General features: G+C 39.3%; 1 protein-coding gene across 6 annotated transcripts in view; it reads left to right on the top strand.

Moving 5' to 3' along the window:
* Positions 1-22206, top strand: part of PFKFB1 (6-phosphofructo-2-kinase/fructose-2,6-biphosphatase 1) — a 91769-nt gene that overhangs the window by 56589 nt on the left and 12974 nt on the right. For all 6 annotated transcript variants that reach the window (XM_033102989.1, XM_033102973.1, XM_033102999.1 and 3 more), the window contains one exon: positions 1836-1940. In XM_033102989.1, coding sequence (XP_032958880.1) covers positions 1836-1940 — 105 coding nt within the window. The remainder of the gene's footprint in view (positions 1-1835; positions 1941-22206) is intronic.

The following is a 22206-nucleotide window of genomic DNA, read 5'->3' on the forward strand; positions in this document are numbered from 1 at the left end:
CCCAGCCTGGATCTGCCTGGAGGACAGATAATACCTTGTTTCCCGGAAAATAAGACCTAGACGGGCAAGCAGCTCTAATGCGTCTTTTGGAGCAAAAATTAATATTATATTATATAAGACCCGGTCTTATTTTACTATAGTAAATTTTTGCTCCAAAAGACGCATTAGAGCTGATTGCCCGTCTAGGTCTTATTTTCCGGGAAACAAGGTATTATCTCTAATATTCAAAACACATTTGTGGGGTAGTTGTAATTCTCTTCATTTTGCAGATGAGGAAAATAAAATTCAGAGAGGTTAGGCAATTTGCCTTAAATCAATAAGGACTCAGTGACCATTTCCACAGGCGACAGGTTTCCAGCATGCCTCAGAATAGAAAGTCAAAGCCAGTCTGGAAGGACCTTGTGTATCCACTATGGTGCACTTTCTCCCATGGGCAGTGTCAGTTAGAGAAGTTTGACAATGCAGAGCTATTTGTGAGCTGGGGCAGAGGTGAACCTCACTTGTAATGCAAGCCTGGTAGATGGCTCAAAAGACAAGAACCAGAGCCAGCTGCTTCCCCTACAGGAAGATCTAATTGGAATCCACACAACCAGAAGGAAACCTTATAAACCCAACATCACTTCCTTCCCTCACCATCAGCCACCTCACTTCTGCGGATTTCTCAGTGGATTTGGAGCTCTCGTGTACTCCTGAGGACCAGTCTCTGAGCTCCCAATTCCTTCTTTGGGTGACAAGAGTGTATCTCCCCCAGACCCACTCTGAAACCATTAGAATTCACTAATTCTTGTCTTCTGAAATGTCAGTGGATACCTGTTTCTTTATCTACCAGAGGTCCTGGAGCTGAGGTAGAGGCAGGAGGGATGAGAAACGAGATAACCCTGCTGTGGATGTGCACACACATGTGCACTTACATACACAGTCACAGACACCCACCACAATCTATGCATTTCATAGACACATGGACCCACTAGTCAGACACGGGCTCCCTCTCAGACACATCTATCTATCACATCCACACTATACACACATATACATACGCTCTTACAGATACACCTAAAACTACATATGGACACAATCACAATCACCATAGACACACAAGCAGTCTTTGCATATATCTATATCACATGGACACAGAGGCATACCATGGACACATACACATTACAGGCACATAGCCTCAAGCAGGTTACCACAAATTCACACAGACCCGAAACAGGCACACAGATATTCACACACATACACCAGAGACATAATCAGGGACATAAATACTCACAGACACACATGCCACAGACACACACGGAAAGACAGACCACAGAAATACCCACGGAGGCACATTCTCAGATGCTGAGACACCCTGTACACACACATACCCACACAAGCACACTACATATTATAAGACAAACACACAAACACAAAACGTAAGTCCCTAAACGTACCAGAGATACACATCGTAAACATGCTGCACACACACGCAAACACAATCACAAAATCCTTCAACCCATATATTTATAAAAATACATATATAAGTATTAATACAATGTATACCTACAAACCTCTCGGGATAATCATAGAGACACACAGATACCCATCATACACTCATCCTGAACACACTTATACACATGCACTCACTCTCACATCTGTGCAGCCACACACCTTGTACACACACACACACACACACACACACACACACACACACACTCAGACAACAGGCACAAACCTAGAGCTGTGTTCACAGAAATGCAGATGCTACTGTTCTACTATAATTGTTCTCAAAACTATGGTAAAGGCTGTGTGGATTTCCCTTGTGCATATTTTTGTCACCAAATAACTTTCCTCAGGGTGTCTGTGAGGAGATGACCTATGAAGAAATCCAGGAACACTACCCTGAAGAATTTGCACTACGAGACCAAGATAAATATCGCTACCGATATCCCAAGGGAGAGGTAGGTTTGAAGTGCGGACTGATTCCTAGAACTCCTTTCCAGTATCTCCATTCAAACTGCCAGGATTCCATAGTTTCCTAGATAGCTTTAGAAGCAGGATAAAGCACATTTTGCAGCAACTGCCATCCCACAAGGCACATGATTAACTTGGCTGTCCCAGATTTTTGGCTATAGGCAACAGATTCCTTTTTTAAAATAATTGTTTTATTTTTAAATTACAGTATTATATTTTTCAATACATATTGTATTAGTTTCAATACAATATTATATTAATTTTAGGTGTACCACATAGTGATTATATATTTATATAATTATGAAGTGATCACCCTGATAAATCTAGTACCCCCTGGACACCATACATAGTTATTACAATATTATTGACTACATTCCTTATGCTATACTTTACACCCCCATGACTATTTTGTAACTATCAATTTATACTTCTTAAAACCTTCCCCTTTTTCAACCTGCCCAACCCACCCCCAGATGGCAACCATCAAAATGTTCTCTGTATCTATGAGTTTGTTTCTGTTTTGTTTGTTTGTTTATATTGTTCTTTAGATTCCACATACAAGCAATACAATATTGCATCTGTCTTTCTCTGTCTAACATACTCCACTCAGCAAAATACTCTCTGGGTCCATCTATGTTGTTGCAGATGGCAATATTTCATTTTTTATGGCTGACTAATATTCTATTATGTATGCACCACCTCTTCTTTATCTATTCACCCATTGATGGACACCCAGATTGTCTCCGTATCTTGGCCATTGTAAAAAATTCTCCAATGAATATACGGATGCACATGTCCCTTTAAAGTAGTGTTTTGCGTTTCTTCCAATAAACATCCAGAAGTGGTATTACTGGATCCTTCTTTGTCTGTTGTTATAGCCTTTGATTTAAAGTCTATTTTGTCACGTATAAGTATTGCTACCCCAGCTTTTTGTTTTTGTTTCCATTTTCAAGAAAGATCTTTTCCATCCGTTTACTTTCAGTATGTGTGTGTCTTTCGATCTGAAGTGAGTCTCTTATAAGAAGCATATGTAAGGGTCTTGTGTTTTTTTTTTTTTTTTTTTGAATTTAAAAAACCTTAGTGTCTCTATCTAAAGCTGTAGCAAGTATCAAACAGTAATTTCTGATTAATCTTCGAGCGTGGGGAAGACCACCAATATAGTGGCTGTTTTCAGAAGTCACAGTAGAAATGTCTTATTCTTTGTCCATATTAACCTGATACATTATTGTCCGTCAAGATCTCAGCTCTATGCCCTTAATATAAAACATAGCCAGAGTTGAAAATCGCAATTGAACTGCGTAACTTAGAATAAGTTACAGATTATAAATTTCTCCTCTGCTTTGTCTTAATTATTTTTGTTTTTAATGAAAACAAGGGAAAGAGTTTGTCAAATCTTGTTAGCAAATGGAAAACCCTCAAACTGCAGAGTAGAACAACATAGAAAGCTGTTGATCATCTCACTGTTGATTATTTCACCAACATCAAGTGTTTCTTGGATTTTTTCAGAATGGCTGACATTTCCCCAACTTTGATTGAAGTTAAGGGAAAAGGAATCTTTCTTTCCTTTTTATCATCGTTGTTTTAAATTTTCGTTATAGAAGAGTCACACATACAGGGATTTAGATATCAGGTTTCTGAGTGTCAAAAAATATTAGGACAGCAGTAGTATTCCCATATCTTCTTTTTTTTTTAATTTATTTTTAATTTATTGGGGTGACAATTGTTAGTAGAATTACATAGATTTCAGTTGTGCAATTCTGTATCACATCATCCATAAATCACACTGTGTGTTCACCACCCAGAGTCAGCTCCCCTTCCATCACCATACATTTGATCCCCCTCACCCTCATCCCCCACCCCCCAACCCCCTTACGCTCTGGTAACCACCAAATTACGTTCCCCAGATTAATTTTCAAACCCCGTGGCCATCCTGTGGTCACCGACTGCCCTCCAATCCCCTCACCCTCCCCCCCACCCCCCACCCCCCCCGCCCATCTAGCAACCCTCAGTTTTTCCTCATTGTCTCCCAAACTGTTTCTGATTAGTTCATTCACTTATTCTTTTCTTTAGAATCCGCAAATAAGTGAGATCATATGGTACTTATCTTTCTCTGTCTGACTTATTTCACTTAACATAATGTTCTCTAGATCCATCCATGTTGTTGCAAATGGTAAGATTTCTTTCTTCTTTATGGCTGCATAATACTCCATTGTATAAATGTACCACAGTTTCTTAATCCAGTCATCTACCGATGGGCATTTTGGTTGTTTCCATGTCTTGGCTATTGTGTATAGTGCTGCAATAAACATAGGAGTGCATAGAGATTTTTGAATTGAAGTTCTGGATTTCTCCGGATAGATACCTAGGAGTGGAATTACTGGATCATAAGGTAGTTCCATTTTCAGAATTTTGAGATACCTCCATACTGTTTTCCATAGCGGCTGCACCAGTCTGCAATCCCACCAACAGTGCACAAGCGTTCCCTTTTCTCCACATCCGCGCCAGCACTTGTTGTTTGTTGATTTATTGATGATAGCCATTCTGACTGGGGTGAGGTGGTATCTCATTGTGGTTTTTATTTGCATTTCTCTGATGGTTAGTGAGGTTGAGCATTTCTTCATATGTCTGTTTGCCATCTGTATGTCCTTTTCAGAAAAATGTCTCTTCAACTCCTCTGCCCATTTTTTAATTGGATCGTTTGTTTTTTTGGAGTTGAGTTGAGTGAGTTTTTCATAGATTTGTGATATTAATCCCTTATCAGATATATCATTGGCAAATATCTTTTCCCATTCAGTAGGATCCCTTTTTGTTTTATTGATGGTTTCCTTTGCTGTGAAAAAACTTTTTAGTTTGATATAATCCCACATGTTTATTTTTTCTCTTAGTTCCCTCGCGCGAGGGTGTATATCAGTAAAAATCTTACTCCGGGTAATGTCTGAGAAGTTTCTTCCTATATTTTCTTCTAGGTATTTTATGGTTTCAGACCTTACATTTAAGTCTTTAAGCCATTTTGAATTTATTTTTGTATATGGTGTAAGGAGGTGGTCCAACTTCATTTTTTTGCATGTGTCTGTCCAGGTTTCCCAGCACCATTTATTGAATAGACTGTCATTACTCCATCGTACATTCTTGCTTCCATTGTCGTAGATTAAATGGCCATATAGGCGTGGATTTATTTCTGGACTCTCTATTCTGTTCCATTGATCTATGTGTCTGTTTTTATGCCAGTACCATGCTGTTTTGATTACTGTAGCCTTGTAGTATAATTTGAAGTCAGGTATTGTTATACCTCCCACTTTGTTCTTATTTCTCAAGATTGCCTTTGCTATTCGGGGTCTTTTATGGTCCCATATAAATTTTAGGATTATATGTTCTATTTCTGTGAAAAACGACGTTGGCAGTTTGATAGGAATTGCATTGAATATGTATATTGCCTTAGGCAGTATGGACATTTTAACTATATTAATTCTTCCTATCCATGAACATGATATGTGTTTCCATCTATTTATATCTTCCTTCATTCCTTTCATCAGTGTCTTATAATTTTCTGAGTATAGATCTTTTACTTCTTTGGTTAAATTTATTCCCAGGTATTTTATAGTCTTTGGAGCGATTGTAAATGGGATTGTTTTTTTAATTTCTCCTTCTGATGTTTTATTATTGGTATATACAAATGCAACTGATTTCTGAATATTAATTTTGTATCCTGCCACTTTACTAAATTCATCTATCAGCTCTAATAACTTCTTGGTGGAGTCTTTAGGGTTCTCTATATATAGTATCATATCATCTGCATACAATGATAACTTTACTTCCTCCTTACCAATCTGGATGCCTTTTATTTCTTTTTCTTGTCTGATTGCTGTGGCAAGAACTTCCAGAACTATGTTGAATAGAAGCGGAGATAATGGGCATCCTTGCCTTGTTCCTGATCTTAGGGGGAATGGTTTTAGCTTTTCCCCATTGAGTATGATGTTAGCTGTGGGTTTGTCATATATGGCCTTTATTATGTTGAGATAAGATCCCTCTATTCCCACTTTCTTAAGGGTTTTTATCATAAATGGCTGTTGGATTTTATCAAATGCTTTTTCTGCATCTATTGATATGATCATGTGATTTTTATTTTTCATTTTGTTAATGTGGTGTATCACATTAATAGATTTGCGGATGTTGAACCACCCCTGCATACCAGGGATGAATCCCACTTGATCGTGGTGAATGATCTTTTTAATGTATTGCTGAATTCTGTTTGCTAATATTTTGTTGAGGATTTTTGCATCTATGTTCATTAAAGATATCGGCCTGTAGTTTTCTTTTTTTGTGGTGTCTTTGTCTGATTTTGGGATCAGGGTGATAGTGGCTTCGTAAAAAGTGTTTGGGAGTCTTCCCTCCTTCTGGATTTTTTGGAAGAGCTTGAGGAGAATTGGTGATAATTCTTTTTTGAACGCTTTGTAAAATTCACCTGTAAAGCCATCTGGTCCAGGGCTTTTGTTTGTTGGGAGACTGTTGATTACTGATTCAATTTCCGTGGTGGTAATCAGTCTATTCAGGTTTTCTGTTTCTTCTTGAGTTAGCCTTGGAAGGTTGTACGCCTCTAGAAAATTGTCCATTTCTTCCAAATTGTCAAATTTGTTGGCATATAGTTGCTCATAGTAACTTCTTAAAACTCTTTGTATTTCTCCAGTGTCCGTTGTCACTTCTCCTCTTTCGTTTCTGATTTTATTAATTTGGGTCCTCTCTCTCTTTTTTTTAATGAGTCTGGCTAAAGGTTTGTCGATTTTGTTTATCTTCTCTAAGAACCAACTCTTGGATTCATTGATCTTTTGTATTGTTTTTCTGGTTTCTATTTCATTTATTTCTGCTCTGATCTTTATTATCTCCTTCCTTGTGTTCCCTTTGGGCTTATTTTGCTGTTCTTTTTCCAAATCCCTTAAATGTGAAGATAAACTGTTGATTAGTGATGTTTCTTGTTTCTTTAGGTAGGCCTGCAAAGCTATGAATTTCCCTCTTAGGACTGCTTTCGCGGCATCCCATAGATTTTGGGTCGTCGTGTTTTCATTTTCATTTATCTCGAAATATCTTTTGATTTCTTCCTTGATCTCCTGCTTGACCCATTCATTATTTAGTAATAAGTTATTCAGCCTCCATGAATTGGTGTGTCTTCCCGTTTTTTTCCTGTAGTTCATTTCTAATTTCATAGCATTGTGATCAGAGAAGACAATTGGTATGATTTCAATTTTCTTAAATTTATCAAGACTTGTTTTGTGGCCTAACATATGATCTATCTTGGAAAATGTTCCATGTGCGCTTGAGAAGAAGGTGTATTTTGCAGCATTGGGGTGAAATGTTCTGAAAATATCGATTAAATCCAAGTGGTCCAATGTATCATTTAAGGCTGTTGTTTCCATATTGATTTTCTGTCTGGAAGACCTGTCCCTTGTGGTCAGAGGTGTGTTGAAGTCCCCGACTATAATAGTGTTACTGTTGATCTCTGCCTTTATGTCAGTCAGTACCTGTTTTATATATTTAGGTGCTCCTATGTTGGGTGCATAGATGTTTACTAGGGTTATGTCCTCTTGTCGAATCGATCCCTTTATTATTATATAGTGCCCATCTTTATCTTTTAGTATGTTCTTCATTTTAAAGTCTATTTTGTCAGAAATAAGTATTGCAACTCCAGCTTTTTTCTCGTTTCCATTTGCATGAAATATCTTACTCCAACCCTTCACTTTCAGCCTGTGTGTGTCTTTTGTTCTGAGGTGAGTCTCTTGTATACAACATATACAAGGGTCTTGCTGTCTTATCCAGTCAGCCACCCTATGTCTTTTGATTGGAGCATTTAATCCATTTACATTTAAAGTGATTATTGATAGGTACATAGATATTGCCATTTTTAAATTTGTAGTTAGGTTGTTTTGATCTTTCTTCTATTTACAGAAGTCCTTTTAGTATTTCTTGCAATGCTGGCTTGGTGGTAATAAATTCCTTTAGCTTATTTTTTTCTGGAAAGCTCTTTATCTCTCCATCAACTTTAAATGATAGCCTTGCTGGATAAAGCAATCTAGGTTGTAGGCCTTTGTTTTCCATCACTTTAAGTATCTCCTGCCACTCCCTCCTGGACTTCAATGTTTCTGTAGAAAAATCATTTGATAGTCTTATGGGAGTTCCCTTGTATGTAACCCTCCGTCTTTCTCTTGCTGCTTTTAGGATTCTCTCTTTGTCTTTAAGCTTTGCCATTTTAACTATAATGTGTCTTGGTGTGGACCTGTTTGGGTTAATCCTGGTTGGAACTCTCTGCACTTCCTGGACTTGTATGTTGGTTTCCTTCATCAGGTTGGGGAAGTTTTCAGACATTATTACTTCAAATATGTTCTCAATCCCTTGCTTGCTCTCTTCACCTTCTGGTATTCCTATGATGCGCATGTTGTTGCGCTTGATGTTATCCCAGAGGTCTCTTAGGCCATCTTCATTGTTTTTTATTCTTTTTTCTTTCTGTTGTTCCATTTGGGTGATCTCTGCTACCTTGTCTTCTAAGTCGCTGATTCGATCCTCTGCTTCATCTAGCCTGCTGGTAATTCCTTCAAGTGAGTTCTTAATTTCGGTAATTGTGTTCTTTAGTTCCAACTGGTTTTTCGTTATGATTTCTACATCCTTCTTTATGTTTTCTCTAAGCTCGTTTGTTATGATTTCTACATCCTTCTTTATGTCTTCTCTAAGCTCCTTAAACATTCTTATCACCAGTGTTCTGAACTCTGTCTCTGAGAGGTTGGTTACGTCTGCTTCATTTGGTTCCAGTTGTGGAAGCTTCTTCTGTTCTTTTATTTGGGACGTGTATCTTTGTTTCCCCATTCTGGCTGACTGTGTTTATTTTGATATATTAGGTAGATCCCCTAGAGTTCTTAGTTCTTGCTAGGTTATCTTATGTAGTATGTGTCCTTTATATTTGACTCGCACCACGTCGTCCTCCTCTGCGTGTGCTCCAAAGGTGAGTCTTGTGTTGTGTACACTGTCCCGTTCAAGAAGATCTTTAATTGCTTCCCGCTAGTGAGCAGGTGGGGTCAACTCCTGGGCTGACCTGCCGTGAGACTTGGCTCTGCCCCCCGCAGGGCACTCTGCTGCGTGAGGGTTGACCATCCCAATGTGATTTGGCCTCTATGGGCTCCAGAGCCTGCCGAGAACCCCCTCTAGGTGTGTGACCTGCAGGTCAAACCCGGCTGCACTCCGATTTGGTCTGGAGTTGGCCCCCGGATATGCCGAGTCCCGTGCCACCCAAGCTGGGCCCCGGCAGGGAAGTCCCAGAACAAGGCAAATCACCAAGCACAGCAGCAACGACAACAGCAAAGAGAAAAAAAAAAAAAAAAACAACAGCCGATAACCCCCGCTCGACACAGGCAAAGATGTCAAAGATACAAGACAAAGCAAAACAAAACCAAGCAAAGCAAAACAAAGCAAAACAAAAAGCAGCGACCGTCTCGGCCTGAGCCCACCAAGCAATGACCAGGTTGTCCTCTGCTGTACCAAAGAGCCCCCTGCTTATTGTGCAGGCAGAGCCGGTCACCTGGTGCTCAGAGAGACTTTGGGACTGCAGACTTAAAAGCGTGGGCCTGAGGGGTCTGGATGATAGTCTCCACAAATTCAGTGCAGCTTCTGCCCTTGTCCGCACGCATGCACACCGAGAGGAGCACCACCAGTCCTTTGTCCAGAGTCCAGAGTCCTAGGGCACTCCTTCAGTGTGTGTGTATGGGTGCTGGCGGGAGATTTCTGATCTGCTGACCGTGCCTCACAAGCTGGGCCCCGGCAGGGCAGTTTCAAAACAAAGCAAATCACCAAGCACAACAGCAACAACAACAACAAAGAAAAATATCAAATACGTTCACATGCAAAACCACCTGATAACCCCACTCGACAGAGGCAAAGTTATCAAAGATATAAAGACAAAGCAAAACAAGACAAAACAAAGCAATACAAAAAGCAGCGACAGTCTCGGCCTAAGCCCACCAAGCAATGTCCAGGTTGTTCTCTGCTGTACCAAGGAGCCCCCTGCTTATTGCGCAGGCAGAGCCGGTCACCTGGTGCCCAGAGAGACTTTGGGACTGCAGACTTAAAAGCGTGGGCCTGAGGGGTCTGGGTGATGGTTTTTACAATGTCAGTGCAGTTTCTGCCCTTGCCTGCACAAATGCACACTGAGAGTGGCACCACCAGATACGTGACCAAAACTCTTGAGTCTTAAGGCACCTCTTCAGTGTGTGTGTGTGAGTGCGGGCGGGAGATTTCTGATCTGCTGAAAGCCCAGAGCTGCGCCTGCCTCACTGCTGATCTCCGGGTGTGTCTCGGCAGCTGCACCCACCCCACCCTAGGCAAGCCAGGAAGGGTGGGGGCTGGAGATGGAGGGGTCTTCACTCTCCCAGCCCAGCCGTGCGTCGCCCTCTTCCCGCAGGCCAGAAAAGGTGGTGGCTGGGGGTGGAGGCGTCTCTTCTCTCCTAGCGCAGCCAAAATCACGCACACTGCCCAGTCTGCCTGGGTCAGGGCTGCCCGTCAGGCTTCCCAAAGCGTGAGCCTTAGATACCACTCCTCGGTTCAGGGGCCGGTTTAAGTCTCTGGAAGGGCGGGGTAAGATTGGAAGAGCGGGGCGGGGAAGGGGCCTAGGTATGGAGACTGCGCCCCCCCGTCCGCCGCAGGGCGCGCCGCCTTCCCGGCGGGAGAAATCAGCCGTGGGAGCAGGGAAAGAGCCCACCCCCGGTCTCTGCGCTCTCCGCTCCCGTGCGTGCCTGGCACAGCGGGGCTCCACCGCGGTTTCCAGACCCAGTCTCTGGAAGGGCGGGGTAGGATTGGAAGAGCGGGGGGGGGGGGGGGCCCAGGTATGGAGACTGCGCCCCCCGTCCGCCGCAGGGCGCGCCGCCTTCCCGGCGGGAGAAATCAGCCGTGGGACGCAGGGAAAGAGCCTACCCCCGGTCTCTGCGCTCTCCGCTCTGCCTGGGATCCCGTGCGTGCCCGGCTCAGCGGTTTTCGGTTTTCGCCCCCGCCAGCTGAGGCTCCGTTGGGGGCTGGGCTCTCCCGCCGCTGCCAGCCAGGCGCTCTCACGCTGCTCCTCTTTTTCCTTTCCTTGCTCCGTCCAGTTAGCGTACCTTCAAGAATTTCTTAGCTTCAAGTAATCCACGAATCTCCCCACTATATTGTGTGGTGAGCGAAAATTTCTTTGATGGGTTATAGTTCCCGTTTGCAACAAGATCCGGAGGAGAACTCAGAAAGTGCGCCCTGCTGCCGCCATTCCTATGACGTCACTCCAGGGTCTTGTTTTCTTATACATTCAGACACCCTATCTTTTTTTTTTCTATAGGCCAAATGGATCCTTACTTTATTTATCTTTTTATATATATTTTTTCAATTACAGGTGACATTCAATATTATGTTATATTAGATTCAGGTATACAGCATAGTGGTTAGACATTTGTATAATTTATGCAGTGATCTCCCCAATTAGTCTATCAACAATTACTTTAAATGTAAATGGATTAAAGTTTTGATTGGAGCATTTAATCCATTTACATTAAAAGTATTTATTGATACATGTGTAGTTATTGCAATTTTGTTATTTATTTTTTTAATTTTTATTAAATTGATTGGGGTGACATTGGTTAGTAAAATTATATAGGTTTCAAGTGTACATTTCTATAATACATCATCTATATATTGCATTATGTGTTCACCACCCAGAGTCAGTTCTCTTTTCATCACCATATATTTGAACCCCTTTTTCCTTTTCTATTACCCCCTTTCTCCTTACTTTCTGGTACCCACTAAACTGTTGTCTGTGTCTATGAGTTTTTGCTTCTGTGTTTGTCTTGTTCCTTTGTTGCTTTCAGTTTTATATCCCACATATGAGTGAAGTCATATGGTTCTTGACTTCTTCTGTCTGACTTATTTCCCTTAACATGATAATGTCAAGATCCATTCATGTTGTCACAAATGGTACTATTTCATTTTTTCTTATGGCTGAGTAGTGTTGCATACTATATATGTACCACGTCTTCTTTATCCAGTCGATTATTGAAGGAGACTTTGGTTGTTTCCACGTCTTGGCCACCATAAATAATGCTGCACTGAACGTTGGAGCACATAGTATATCTTTACGGATAAATGTTTTCAGATTTTTTGGGTAGATACCCAGGAGAGGGATTGCTGGGTTATATGGTAATTCTATTCTTCATTTTTGCAGGAACCTCCATACTGTTTTCCACAGCAGCTGTACCAATTTACATTCCCACCAACAGTGTATGAGGGTTCCTTTTTCTCCACAGCTCTCCAACACTTGTTATTATATGTCTTGATGATAGCTATTCTAACAAGTGTGAGGTCATATCTCACTGTGGTTTTGATTTGCATTTCCCTAATAGCTAGCGAAGTTGAACATTTTTTCATATATCTGTTGGCCGTTTGCATGTCTTCTTGGGAGAAGTTTCTGTTCATGTCCTTTGCCCATTTTTTAACTGGATTGTTTGTCTTTTTGTTGTTGAGTTGTATGAGTTCCTTAAATACCGTGTTTCCCCCCAAATAAGACTTAACTGGAAAATAAGCCCTAGCATGATTTTTCAGGATGACATCCCCTGAACATATGCCCTAATGTGTCTTTTGGGGCAAAAATTAATATAAGACCTGGTCTTATTTTCGGGGAAACACAGTATTTTGGATATTAGCCCCTTATCAGAGGCACTGTTTGCAAAAATATTCTCCCTTTCGATTGCTTGCCTCTTTATTTTGTCGATGGTTTCTTTTGCTGTGCAGAAGCTTTTTACCTTGATATAGTCCCATTTATTTATTTTAGCTTTTACTTCCCTTGCTTTTGGAGTCAAATTCATAAAATGCTCTTAGAACCCAAGATTCATAAGTTTAATACCTATGTTTTCTTCTATGCAGTTTATTGTTTCAGGTCTTATGTTTAGGTTTTTGATACATTTTGAATTAATTTTAGTGCATGGTGACAGATAGCAGTCTGGTTTCATTCTTTTGCATGTGGCTTTCCAATTCATCATTTTTGAAGAGGCTGTCTTTTCTCCATTGTATGTTTTTGGCTTCTTTGTCAAAAATTGTCCATATTTATGTGGGTTTCTTTCTGTGTTCTCAGTTCTATTCTATTGGTCTGTGTGTCTGTTTTTCTCCCAATATCATACCATTTTGATTATTGTTGCTCTGTAGTAGAAGCTGAAGTCAGGGAGTGTGACACCTGCAGCATTGTTCTTTCTTCTTAGGATTGCTTTGACTATTCGGACTTTTGTGGTTCCATGCAAATCGGATGATGTTTTGTTCTATTTCTTTAAAAACCGCCATTGGGATTTTGATGGGAATTGCATTCAATCTGTGTATTGCTTTGGGTAATGTGGCCATTTAAGTATGTTCATTCTTACAATCCATGAACACGGAATGTCTTTCCAATTCTTCGTGTCTTCTTCAATTTCTTTTAAAAATGACTTATAGTTTTCAGTATACAAATTTTTCACATCCTTGGTTAAGTTTATTCCTAGATATTTTATTCTCTTTGTTGCAATTGCAAAGGAATTGTGTGTTTTTTTTTCCATTTCTTTTTCTGAGATTTCATTGTTAGTATATAGGAATGCAGTGGACTTTTGTATGTTGATTTTGTAGCCGGCAACTTTACTGTATTCGTTTATTGTTTCTAATAGCTTTTTCAGTGGAATCTTTAGGGTTTTCTATGTATAGCATCATGTCATCTACAAAAAGTGACAATTTAACTTCTTCAAAAATTATGTGATTATATCAATAGATGCAGAAAAAGCGTTTCAGAAGATACAACACCCATTTATGATTAAAGCACTTAATAAAATATGTATAGATGGAAAATATCTTAACATATTAAAGGCCGTATATGACAAACCCTCAGCTAATATCTTAATTAATGGTGAAAAACTGAATCCCTTTGCTCTATGTTCAGGAACATGACTGGGCTGTCACCCAACACCTGTGCTTTTCAACACAGTATTGGAAGTCCTAGCCAGAGCAATCAAGCAAGAGAAAGAAATAGAAGGCATTCAAATTGGGAATGAAGAAGACACAACTTCTCTTTGTATTTTTATTTTGTATCTGTTATAATCAGAATATAGTTGGCTTTTGTTATTTTTAATACAAACTAAAAATATGTTCTTTGAATGGTAAGTTTGGTACATTAACTTTTATTGTAATTACTGATTTATTTCAACTTATTTCTATTCTCTTGTTTTGAACTCTCTGATGTTTAGTTTACGGGGATTTTTTTTATAATTTCCTTTCTTCTGCTGACCTTGGGTTTCATTTGGACTACATTTTCTTATTTATTTATTTATTTATTTTTATTTTTTTAGTTTATTGGGGTGACAATTGTTAGTAAAATTACATAGCTTGGGGGTGTACAATTCTGTATTACATTATCTATAAATCCCATTGTGTGTTCACCACCCAGAGTCAGTTCTCCTTCCATCACCATATATTTGATCCCCCTTACCCTCATCTCCCACCCCCCACCCCCCTTACCCTCTGGTAACAACTAAACTATTGTCTCTGTCTATGAGTTCTTGTTTCTCATTTGTTTGTCTCGTTCTTTTCTTGTTTTTGGTTTATATACCACATATCAGTGCAATCATATGATTCTCTGCTTTTTCTGTATGACTTATTTCACTTAGCATTATACTCTCAAGATCCATCCATGTTGTCACAAATGTTCCTATATCATCTTTTCTTACTGCCGAATAATATTCCATTGTGTATATATACCACAACTTCTTTATCCATTCATTTATCGAAGGACATTTTGGTTGTTTCCATGTATTGGCCACCGTAAACAAAGCTGCAATGAACATTGGAGCACACGTGTCTTTATGTGTAGATGTTTTCAGATTTTTTGGGTAGATACCCAGGAGAGGGATTGCTGGGTCATACGGTAATTCTATTCATAATTTTTTGAGGAACCTCCACACTGCCTTCCATAGCGGCTGCACCAGTCTGCATTCCCACCAACAGTGTATGAGGGTTCCTTTTTCTCCACAGCCTCTCCAACACTTGTTCCTATTTGTCTTGTTGATGATAGCCATTCTGACTGGGGTGAGGTGATATCTCATTGTGGTTTTTATTTGCATTTCTCTGATGATTAGTGATGTTGAGCATTTTTTCATATGTCTATTTGCCATTTATATGTCCTCTTTGGAGAAATGTCTCTTCAGGTCGTCTGCCCATTTTTCAATTCGGTTGTTTGTTTTTTTGTTGTTGAGTTTCATGAGTTCCTTGTATATTTTGGATAAAGCCCCTTATTGGAGACACTGTTTGCAAAAATCTTCTCTCATTCAGTTGGTTGCCTCTTTATTTTCTCGATGGTTTCTTTTGCTGTGCAGAAGCTTTTAAGTTTCATATAGTCCCATTCGTTTATTTTAGCTTTTATGTCCATTGCCTTTGGAGTCAAATTCATAAAATGCTCTTTGAACCCAAGGTCCATAAATTGAGTACCTATGTTTTCTTCTATGCAGTTTATTGTGTCAGGTCTTATGCTTAAGTCTTTGATCCATTTTGAATTAATTTTGGTACATGGTGACAGATAGCAGTCCAGTTTCATTCTTTAGTACGTGGCTTTCCAATTCTCCCAGCACCATTTATTGAAGAGGCTGTCTTTCTTCTATTGTATGTTTTTAGCTTCTTCGTCAAAAATTATCTGTCCATATTTATGTGGTTTTATTTCTAGGTTCTCAGTTCTATTCCATTGGTCTATGTTTCTGTTTTTCTGCCAATACCATGCTGTTTGGATTATTGTAGCCCTGTAGTACAAGCTAAAGTCAGGGAGTGTGATACCTCCAGTATTGTTCTTTTTTTCTTAAGATTGCTTTGGCTATTCAGGGTCTTTTGTGGTTCCAAACAAATCTGATGATTTTTTGTTCTATTTCTTTAAAAAATGCCGTTGGGATTTTGATGGGGATTGCATTAAATCTGTATATTGCTTTGGGTAATATGGCCATTTTAACTATGTTGACTCTTCCAATCCATGAGCACGGAATGTCTTTCCATTTCTTTGTGTCTTCTTCAATTTCTTTCAAAAATATTATACAGTTTTCAGCATATAGGTCCTTCACATCCTTGGTTAAGTTTATTCCTAGGTATTTTATTATTTTTGCTGCAATTGCAAAAGGAATCGTGTACTTTATTTCTTTTTCTGAGATTTCATTGTTAGTGTATAGGAATGCAATGGACTTTTGTACGTTGATTATGTAGCCAGCAACTTTACTGTATTTGTTGATTGTTTCTAATAGCTTTTTGGTGGAGTCTTTAGGGTTTTCTATATATACAATCATGTCATCTGCAAAGAGTGATAATTTAACTTCTTCATTCCCAATGTGGATGTCTTTTATTTCTTTCTCTTGCCTGATTGCTCTGCCAAGGACTTCCAACATTATGTTGAAAAGCAGAGGTGATAGGGGACAGCCCTGTCGTGTTCCTGAATGTAGAGCAAAGGGCTTCAGTTTTTCACCATTAATTATGAGATTAGTTGAGGGCTTGTCATATATGGCCTTTATTATGTTAAGGGATTTTCCATCTATACCTATTTTATTAAGTGTTTTAATCATAAATGGATGTTGTATCTTGTCAAATGCTTTTTCTGCATCAATTGATATAATCATATGATTTTAGTCCTTTATTTTGTTTATGTGATGTATCACATTGATGGATTTGCAGATGTTGAACCATCCTTGTGCCCCAGGGATGAACTCCACTTGGTCGTGATGAATGATCTTTTTAATGCATTGTTGTATTCGATTTGCTAGAATTTTGTTTAGGATTTTTGCATCTGTATTCATCAGAGATATTGGTCTGTAGTTTTCTTTTTTTGTGTTCTCCTTACCAGGTTTTGGTATCCGGGTAACGTTGGCCTCATAAAATGAATTAGGGAGGACTGTCTCTTCTTCAATTTTTTGGAAGAGTTTGAGCAGGATTGGATCCTCTTTGAAGGTTTGGTAGAATTCACTAGTGAAGCCTTCTGGTCCGGGACTTTTGCTTTTGGGAAGGTTTTGGATGACTGATTCAATTTCGTTACTGGTGATCGGTCTGTTTAGATTTTCCAGTTCTTCATGGTTCAGCCTTGGAAGGCTATATGTTTCTAAGAACTTGTCCATTTCTTCTAGGTTATTGAATTTGGTGGCATATAGTCCTTCATAGTATTCTTGGATGATCCTTTGTATTTCTGTGTTGTCCGTGATAACTTCCCCTTTATCATTTCTGATTTTGTTAATTAGTGTCTTCTCTCTTTTTATCTTAGTGAGTCTAGCCAACGGTTTGTCAATTTTGTTAATCTTTTCAAAGAACCAGCTCTTTGTCACATTAATTTCTTCTATTGTCTTTTTGTTCTCTATTTCATTTAGTTCTGCTCTCATTTTTCTTATTTCTTCTCTTCTGCTGACCTTGGATTTCACTTTTTCTTCTTTTTCTAGTTCTTTAAGATGTAACATGAGATTATTTATTTGGGATTTTTCTTGTTTTTTGATTTTTCTTGTTTTCTTTAATGATATAAATTTCCCTCTTAAAACTGCTTTTGCTGCATCCCAAAAATTTTGGTAGGATGTATTTCCATTGTCATTTGTTTCTATGTATCTTTTGATCTCTCCTCTAATTTCTTCTTTGACCCAGTCGTTCTTTAAAAGTATGTTGTTTAATCTCCATGTATTGGTGTTTCTTCCTGCTTTCTTTTTGCAGTTGATATCCAATTTCAAAGCCTTGTGATCAGAGAATATGCTTGGTATGATTTCAATCTTCTTAAATTTGCGGAGGCTGATTTTATGTCCCAATATATGGTCTATCCTTGAGAATGTTCCATGTACACTAGAAAAGAATGTATACTCTGATGTTTTAGGATGAAGTTCTCTATATATGTCAATTATCTCCATTTCATCTAATGTGTCACTTAGGGCTGTTATTTCGTTATTTATTTTCTGTTTGGATGATCTATCCATATCTGTCAGTGATGTATTTAGGTCCCCTCGTATAATTGTGTTTTGGTCAATTTCTCCTTTTAGTTCTGTTAGAAGTTGCTTGGTATATTTCGGTGCTCCCTGATTGGGGGCATAAATATTGATGACTGTTATGTCTTCTTGTTGTATAGTCCCCTTTACCATTATGAAATGTCCATCTTTGTCTCTTGTTATCTTTTTCACCCTGAAGTCTGTTTCATCTGATATCAGTATGGCTACACCTGATTTTCTCTGGGTACCATTTGCTTGGAGTGTCAATTTCCACCCTTTCACTTTGAGTCTCTGCTTGTCCTTGCAGCTGAGATGTGTCTCTTGGAGACAGCATATGGTTGTGTTTAGTTTTTTGATCCAATCTGCTACTCTGTGCCGTTTTATTGGTGAGTTCAGTTCATTTACATTTAATGTGATTATTGATATGTGAAGATTTCCTGTCATTCTATCTTTAGTTTTCTGGTAAGGCTGTGTCTCCATTGTTTCTTTGCCTTTTTGTTGTTGTCTATTATTTCTGTATGCTGGTATTCTATGATGGTTCCCTTGGTTTCTTTTATTACAGTATATATTTCAGTTCTGGATTTTTCTTGAGTGGTTACCCTTACGTTTAAGTAAAAGAAAGTTTGATATTTACAGTATTCCATTTTCTTCAGCACGCTTACTTTCTCCATTCCCATATTCTGATTCAGGCCTTTACTCTCCTCCTTTTTATGTTTTGGTTGCCACAAATTGTCCCTGTTGATGGTGGTTGAATAGCCTCCTTTAGTATTTCTTGTAGTGCATGTCGTGTATTAGAAAATTCCTTCAGCTTCTGTATGTCTGGAAAGGTCTTTATTCCTCCTTCATATCTAAAGGGTATGTTTGCTGGATGTATTATTCTTGGCTCATAATTTCTCTTTCAATACTTTGAATATTTGTTCCACTCCCTTCTGGCTTGTAGAGTTTCTGCTGAAAAATCTGATGATAATCTAATGGGCTTTTCTTTGTAGGTTACCGTCTTCTTTTCCCTGGCTGCCTTGAGGATTCTTTCCTTGTCATTGATTTTAGACAGCTTCAATACAATGTGCCTTGGAGAAAGCCTGTTGGGATTGAGGTAATTAGGTGTTCTATTTGCTTCTTGGATTCGAGGATCCAGTTCTGTCCATAAGTTTGGAAGTTCTCATCGACAATGTGTTTGAATATATTCTCAGTTCCCTTCTCTGTTTCTTCTCCTTCTGGTATGCCCATTATTCTTATATTGCTCTTTTTGATGGAGTCAGAAAGTTCTTGGAGAGTTCTTTCATTTCTTTTAAGTCTCAAGTCTCTTTCTTCTTCCATCTGTCGAATTTCCAGGTTTCTATCTTCGATGTCACTGATTATTTCCGCCATCTGTCAACTCTACTACCTAAGCTGGTTATTTCATTCTTAATTTATTCTATTGAGTTCTTAATCTCCAGAAATTCTATTTGGTTCTTTTTTAAAATTTCAATCTCTTTCGTAAAATGCTCATGTTCTTTGATTGCGTTTCCGAGTTCATTAGACTGCCTTTCTGTGTTTTCTTGCATCTCGTTGAGTTTTTTCAGAACTGCAATCTTGAATTCTCTGTCATTTAAGTCACATATTTCCATATCTTTAAGTTCCCTTTTTGGAGACTTTTCACTTTCTTTCTGAGCTGTCTTGTTGCCTTGGTTATTCGTGGCAATTACTGATTTATTATTTCTCTTCCTAGACATCTACAGGACTGGCTTCTGCAACAGGTTGATAGGAAGAGGTCTTTCTTTTGTTTTCCAGTACTTGTTGGTAGACTGTTTTATTTTCTCTCCGACTGCAGCCTTTTATTTCTCTTACACGATAGTGCTATATTTTCTCTGCACTATTCCCGCTTCTCACACAATGGGGGGATTCCCTGGGAGACGGGCTCCTCCTCTGTTAATAGTTCGCTTGGGTCACAGGACGCAGTGTCTTTGTGGGTATGCGGATAGCTTTTGAAGTTCCAAAGGTCTTCCTGACCCTGATTCAGAGCCCGTATATTTCAGCACTTCTGTTTACTCCTGCAGTAATCCGCCAAAATGGGTGGGGCCAGGAGCGGCGTGAGTTGTGAGAATTGTCCCAGAGCAATGGCGGCGACCACCACCACAGCCGGTCCTGCTTCCACCGCTCCCTCCCCTCTGCCGGAACTAGTTGGGCCGCGAATCTGTGTCTGCTCTCCACAGTTCTCAGAACAGCAAATATTCTGTTCTTTTGATCTGACACTGCTACTGTTCAGCTTATAGCACCGGGCAGGTGGGGGCAGGGCGAGCTCTTGGAGGGTAGGGAGGGGGCGGCTAGTCTCAGTGCCTAAGGCTTTCGTTCTCTGCTCAGCCGTGAGGGTTTAAACCACCGTTTTCAGCCTTCTTCCCTCAGTCTTTTCTCTGAGGTCTCTGCCGTTAGCGTTGGGTTCAGCCGTGTTATATGCTGCCCCCTCAGCCCTGTGGGCCATAAGCGGAGCCCTAGCAGTCCGAGTTCTTCCCTATCCCGCAGCTGCGGTAGTTCCGGGATGCAGCATGCTCGGAGCACTGAGCCTGGTCTGCGTCCTGCGCCCGCCCGCGTGGCTCTGTCTCCACACTTCTCCCTTTCCTCGTCCCCCCCCCCCCCCCCCCGCGCGATTCGCCCACCTTTATGTGAATTCAGTAGTTGGCCTGTTCGTCTTGCTGGTCTGCTGTGTAGGGAGTCCTTTGTGGAGTTATTGTTGTTCGATTAGTTGTAAATTCCAGGGGAGATTTACAGAGGCTCATCTCACGTTGCCATTTTGATCTGTTCTTCATTTTCTAGTTCTTTAAGGTGTAACATGAGGTAATTTATCTGGGATTTTCTTCTTTCTTGAGATAGGCCTGTAATGATATAAATTTCCCTCTTAAAACTGCTTTTGCATACCCAAAATTTTGGTAGGATGTATTTTCATTCTTATTTGTTTCTATGTATCTTTTGATCTCTCCTCTTATTCCTTTTTTGACCCAGTTGTTCTTTAAAAGTATGTTGTTTAATCTCCACATATTTGTGGTTTTTCCTGCTTTTTTTTTTTTCAGTTGATATTCAATTTCAAAGCCTTGTGATCAGAGAATATGCTTGGTATGATTTCAATCTTCTTAAATTTGCTGAAGCTAGTTTTATGTCCCAATACACGGTCTATCGTTGAGAATGTTCCATGTACACTAGAAAAGAATGTATAGTCTGATGTTCTAGGATGAATTGCTCTATAAATGTCAATTGTGTCCATTTCATCTAATGTGTCATTTTGGGCTGCTATTTCTTTATTTTCTGTTTGGATGATCTATCCATAGCTGTCAGTGATGTATTTGGTCAATTTCTCCCTTTAGTTCTGTTAGTAGTTTCTTAGTATATTTGGTGCTCTCTGTTTGGGGGCATAAATGATGACTGTTATGTCTTCTTGTTGTATAGTCCCCTTTATCATTATGAAATATCCATCTCTGTCTCTTGTTACATTTTTTATCCTGAAGTCTGTTTAATCTGTTATCAGTATGGCAACAGCTGCTTTTCTCTGGATATCATTTGCTTTGTAGCTGAGATATGTCTCTTGGAGGCAGCATACTGTTGGGTTTAGTGTTTTGATCCAATCTGCTACTCTGTGCCTTTTTATTGGTGAGATCAGTCCATTTACATTTAGGATGATTGTTGATCTATGAGGATTTCCTATCATTCTATCTTTGGTTTTCTGGTAGGACGTTGAGTCCACTGTTTCTTTGCCTTTTTGTTGCTATCTATTATTTTAGTGTGATGGTATTCTATGATTTTCCCCTCAGTTTATTCTTTTTTTTATGTTATATATTTGGGTTCTGGATTTTTTTTTTTTTTTGAGTGGTTACCATTAAGTTTATATAAAAGAAAGTTTCATATTTAGAGTGTTCCATTTTCTTCACCATGCTTACTTTGTCCATTGCCTTGTGCCAGTTCAGACCTTTACTCTCTCTCCTTTTATGTGTTTTTTGTTGTTGTTGTCACAAACTGTCCCTGTTGATGGTGATCGAATAGCCTCCTTCAGTATTTCTTGTAGTGTAGGTCATGTGTTAAAAAATTCCCTCAGCTTCTGTATGTCTGAAGAGGTCTTTATTCCTCCTTCATATCTAAAAGATATCTTTGCTGGATATATTATTCTTGGCTCATAATTTCTCTCTTTCAATTGTTTGAATATTTGAGTCCACTCTGTCCTGGCTTGTAGTGTTTCTGCTGAAAAATCTAATGATAACCTAATGGACTTTCCTTTGTAAGTTACCATCTTCTTTTCCCTGGC

This window comes from Rhinolophus ferrumequinum, chromosome X (assembly GCF_004115265.2).
Source record: "Rhinolophus ferrumequinum isolate MPI-CBG mRhiFer1 chromosome X, mRhiFer1_v1.p, whole genome shotgun sequence".
NCBI lineage: Eukaryota > Metazoa > Chordata > Mammalia > Chiroptera > Rhinolophidae > Rhinolophus > Rhinolophus ferrumequinum.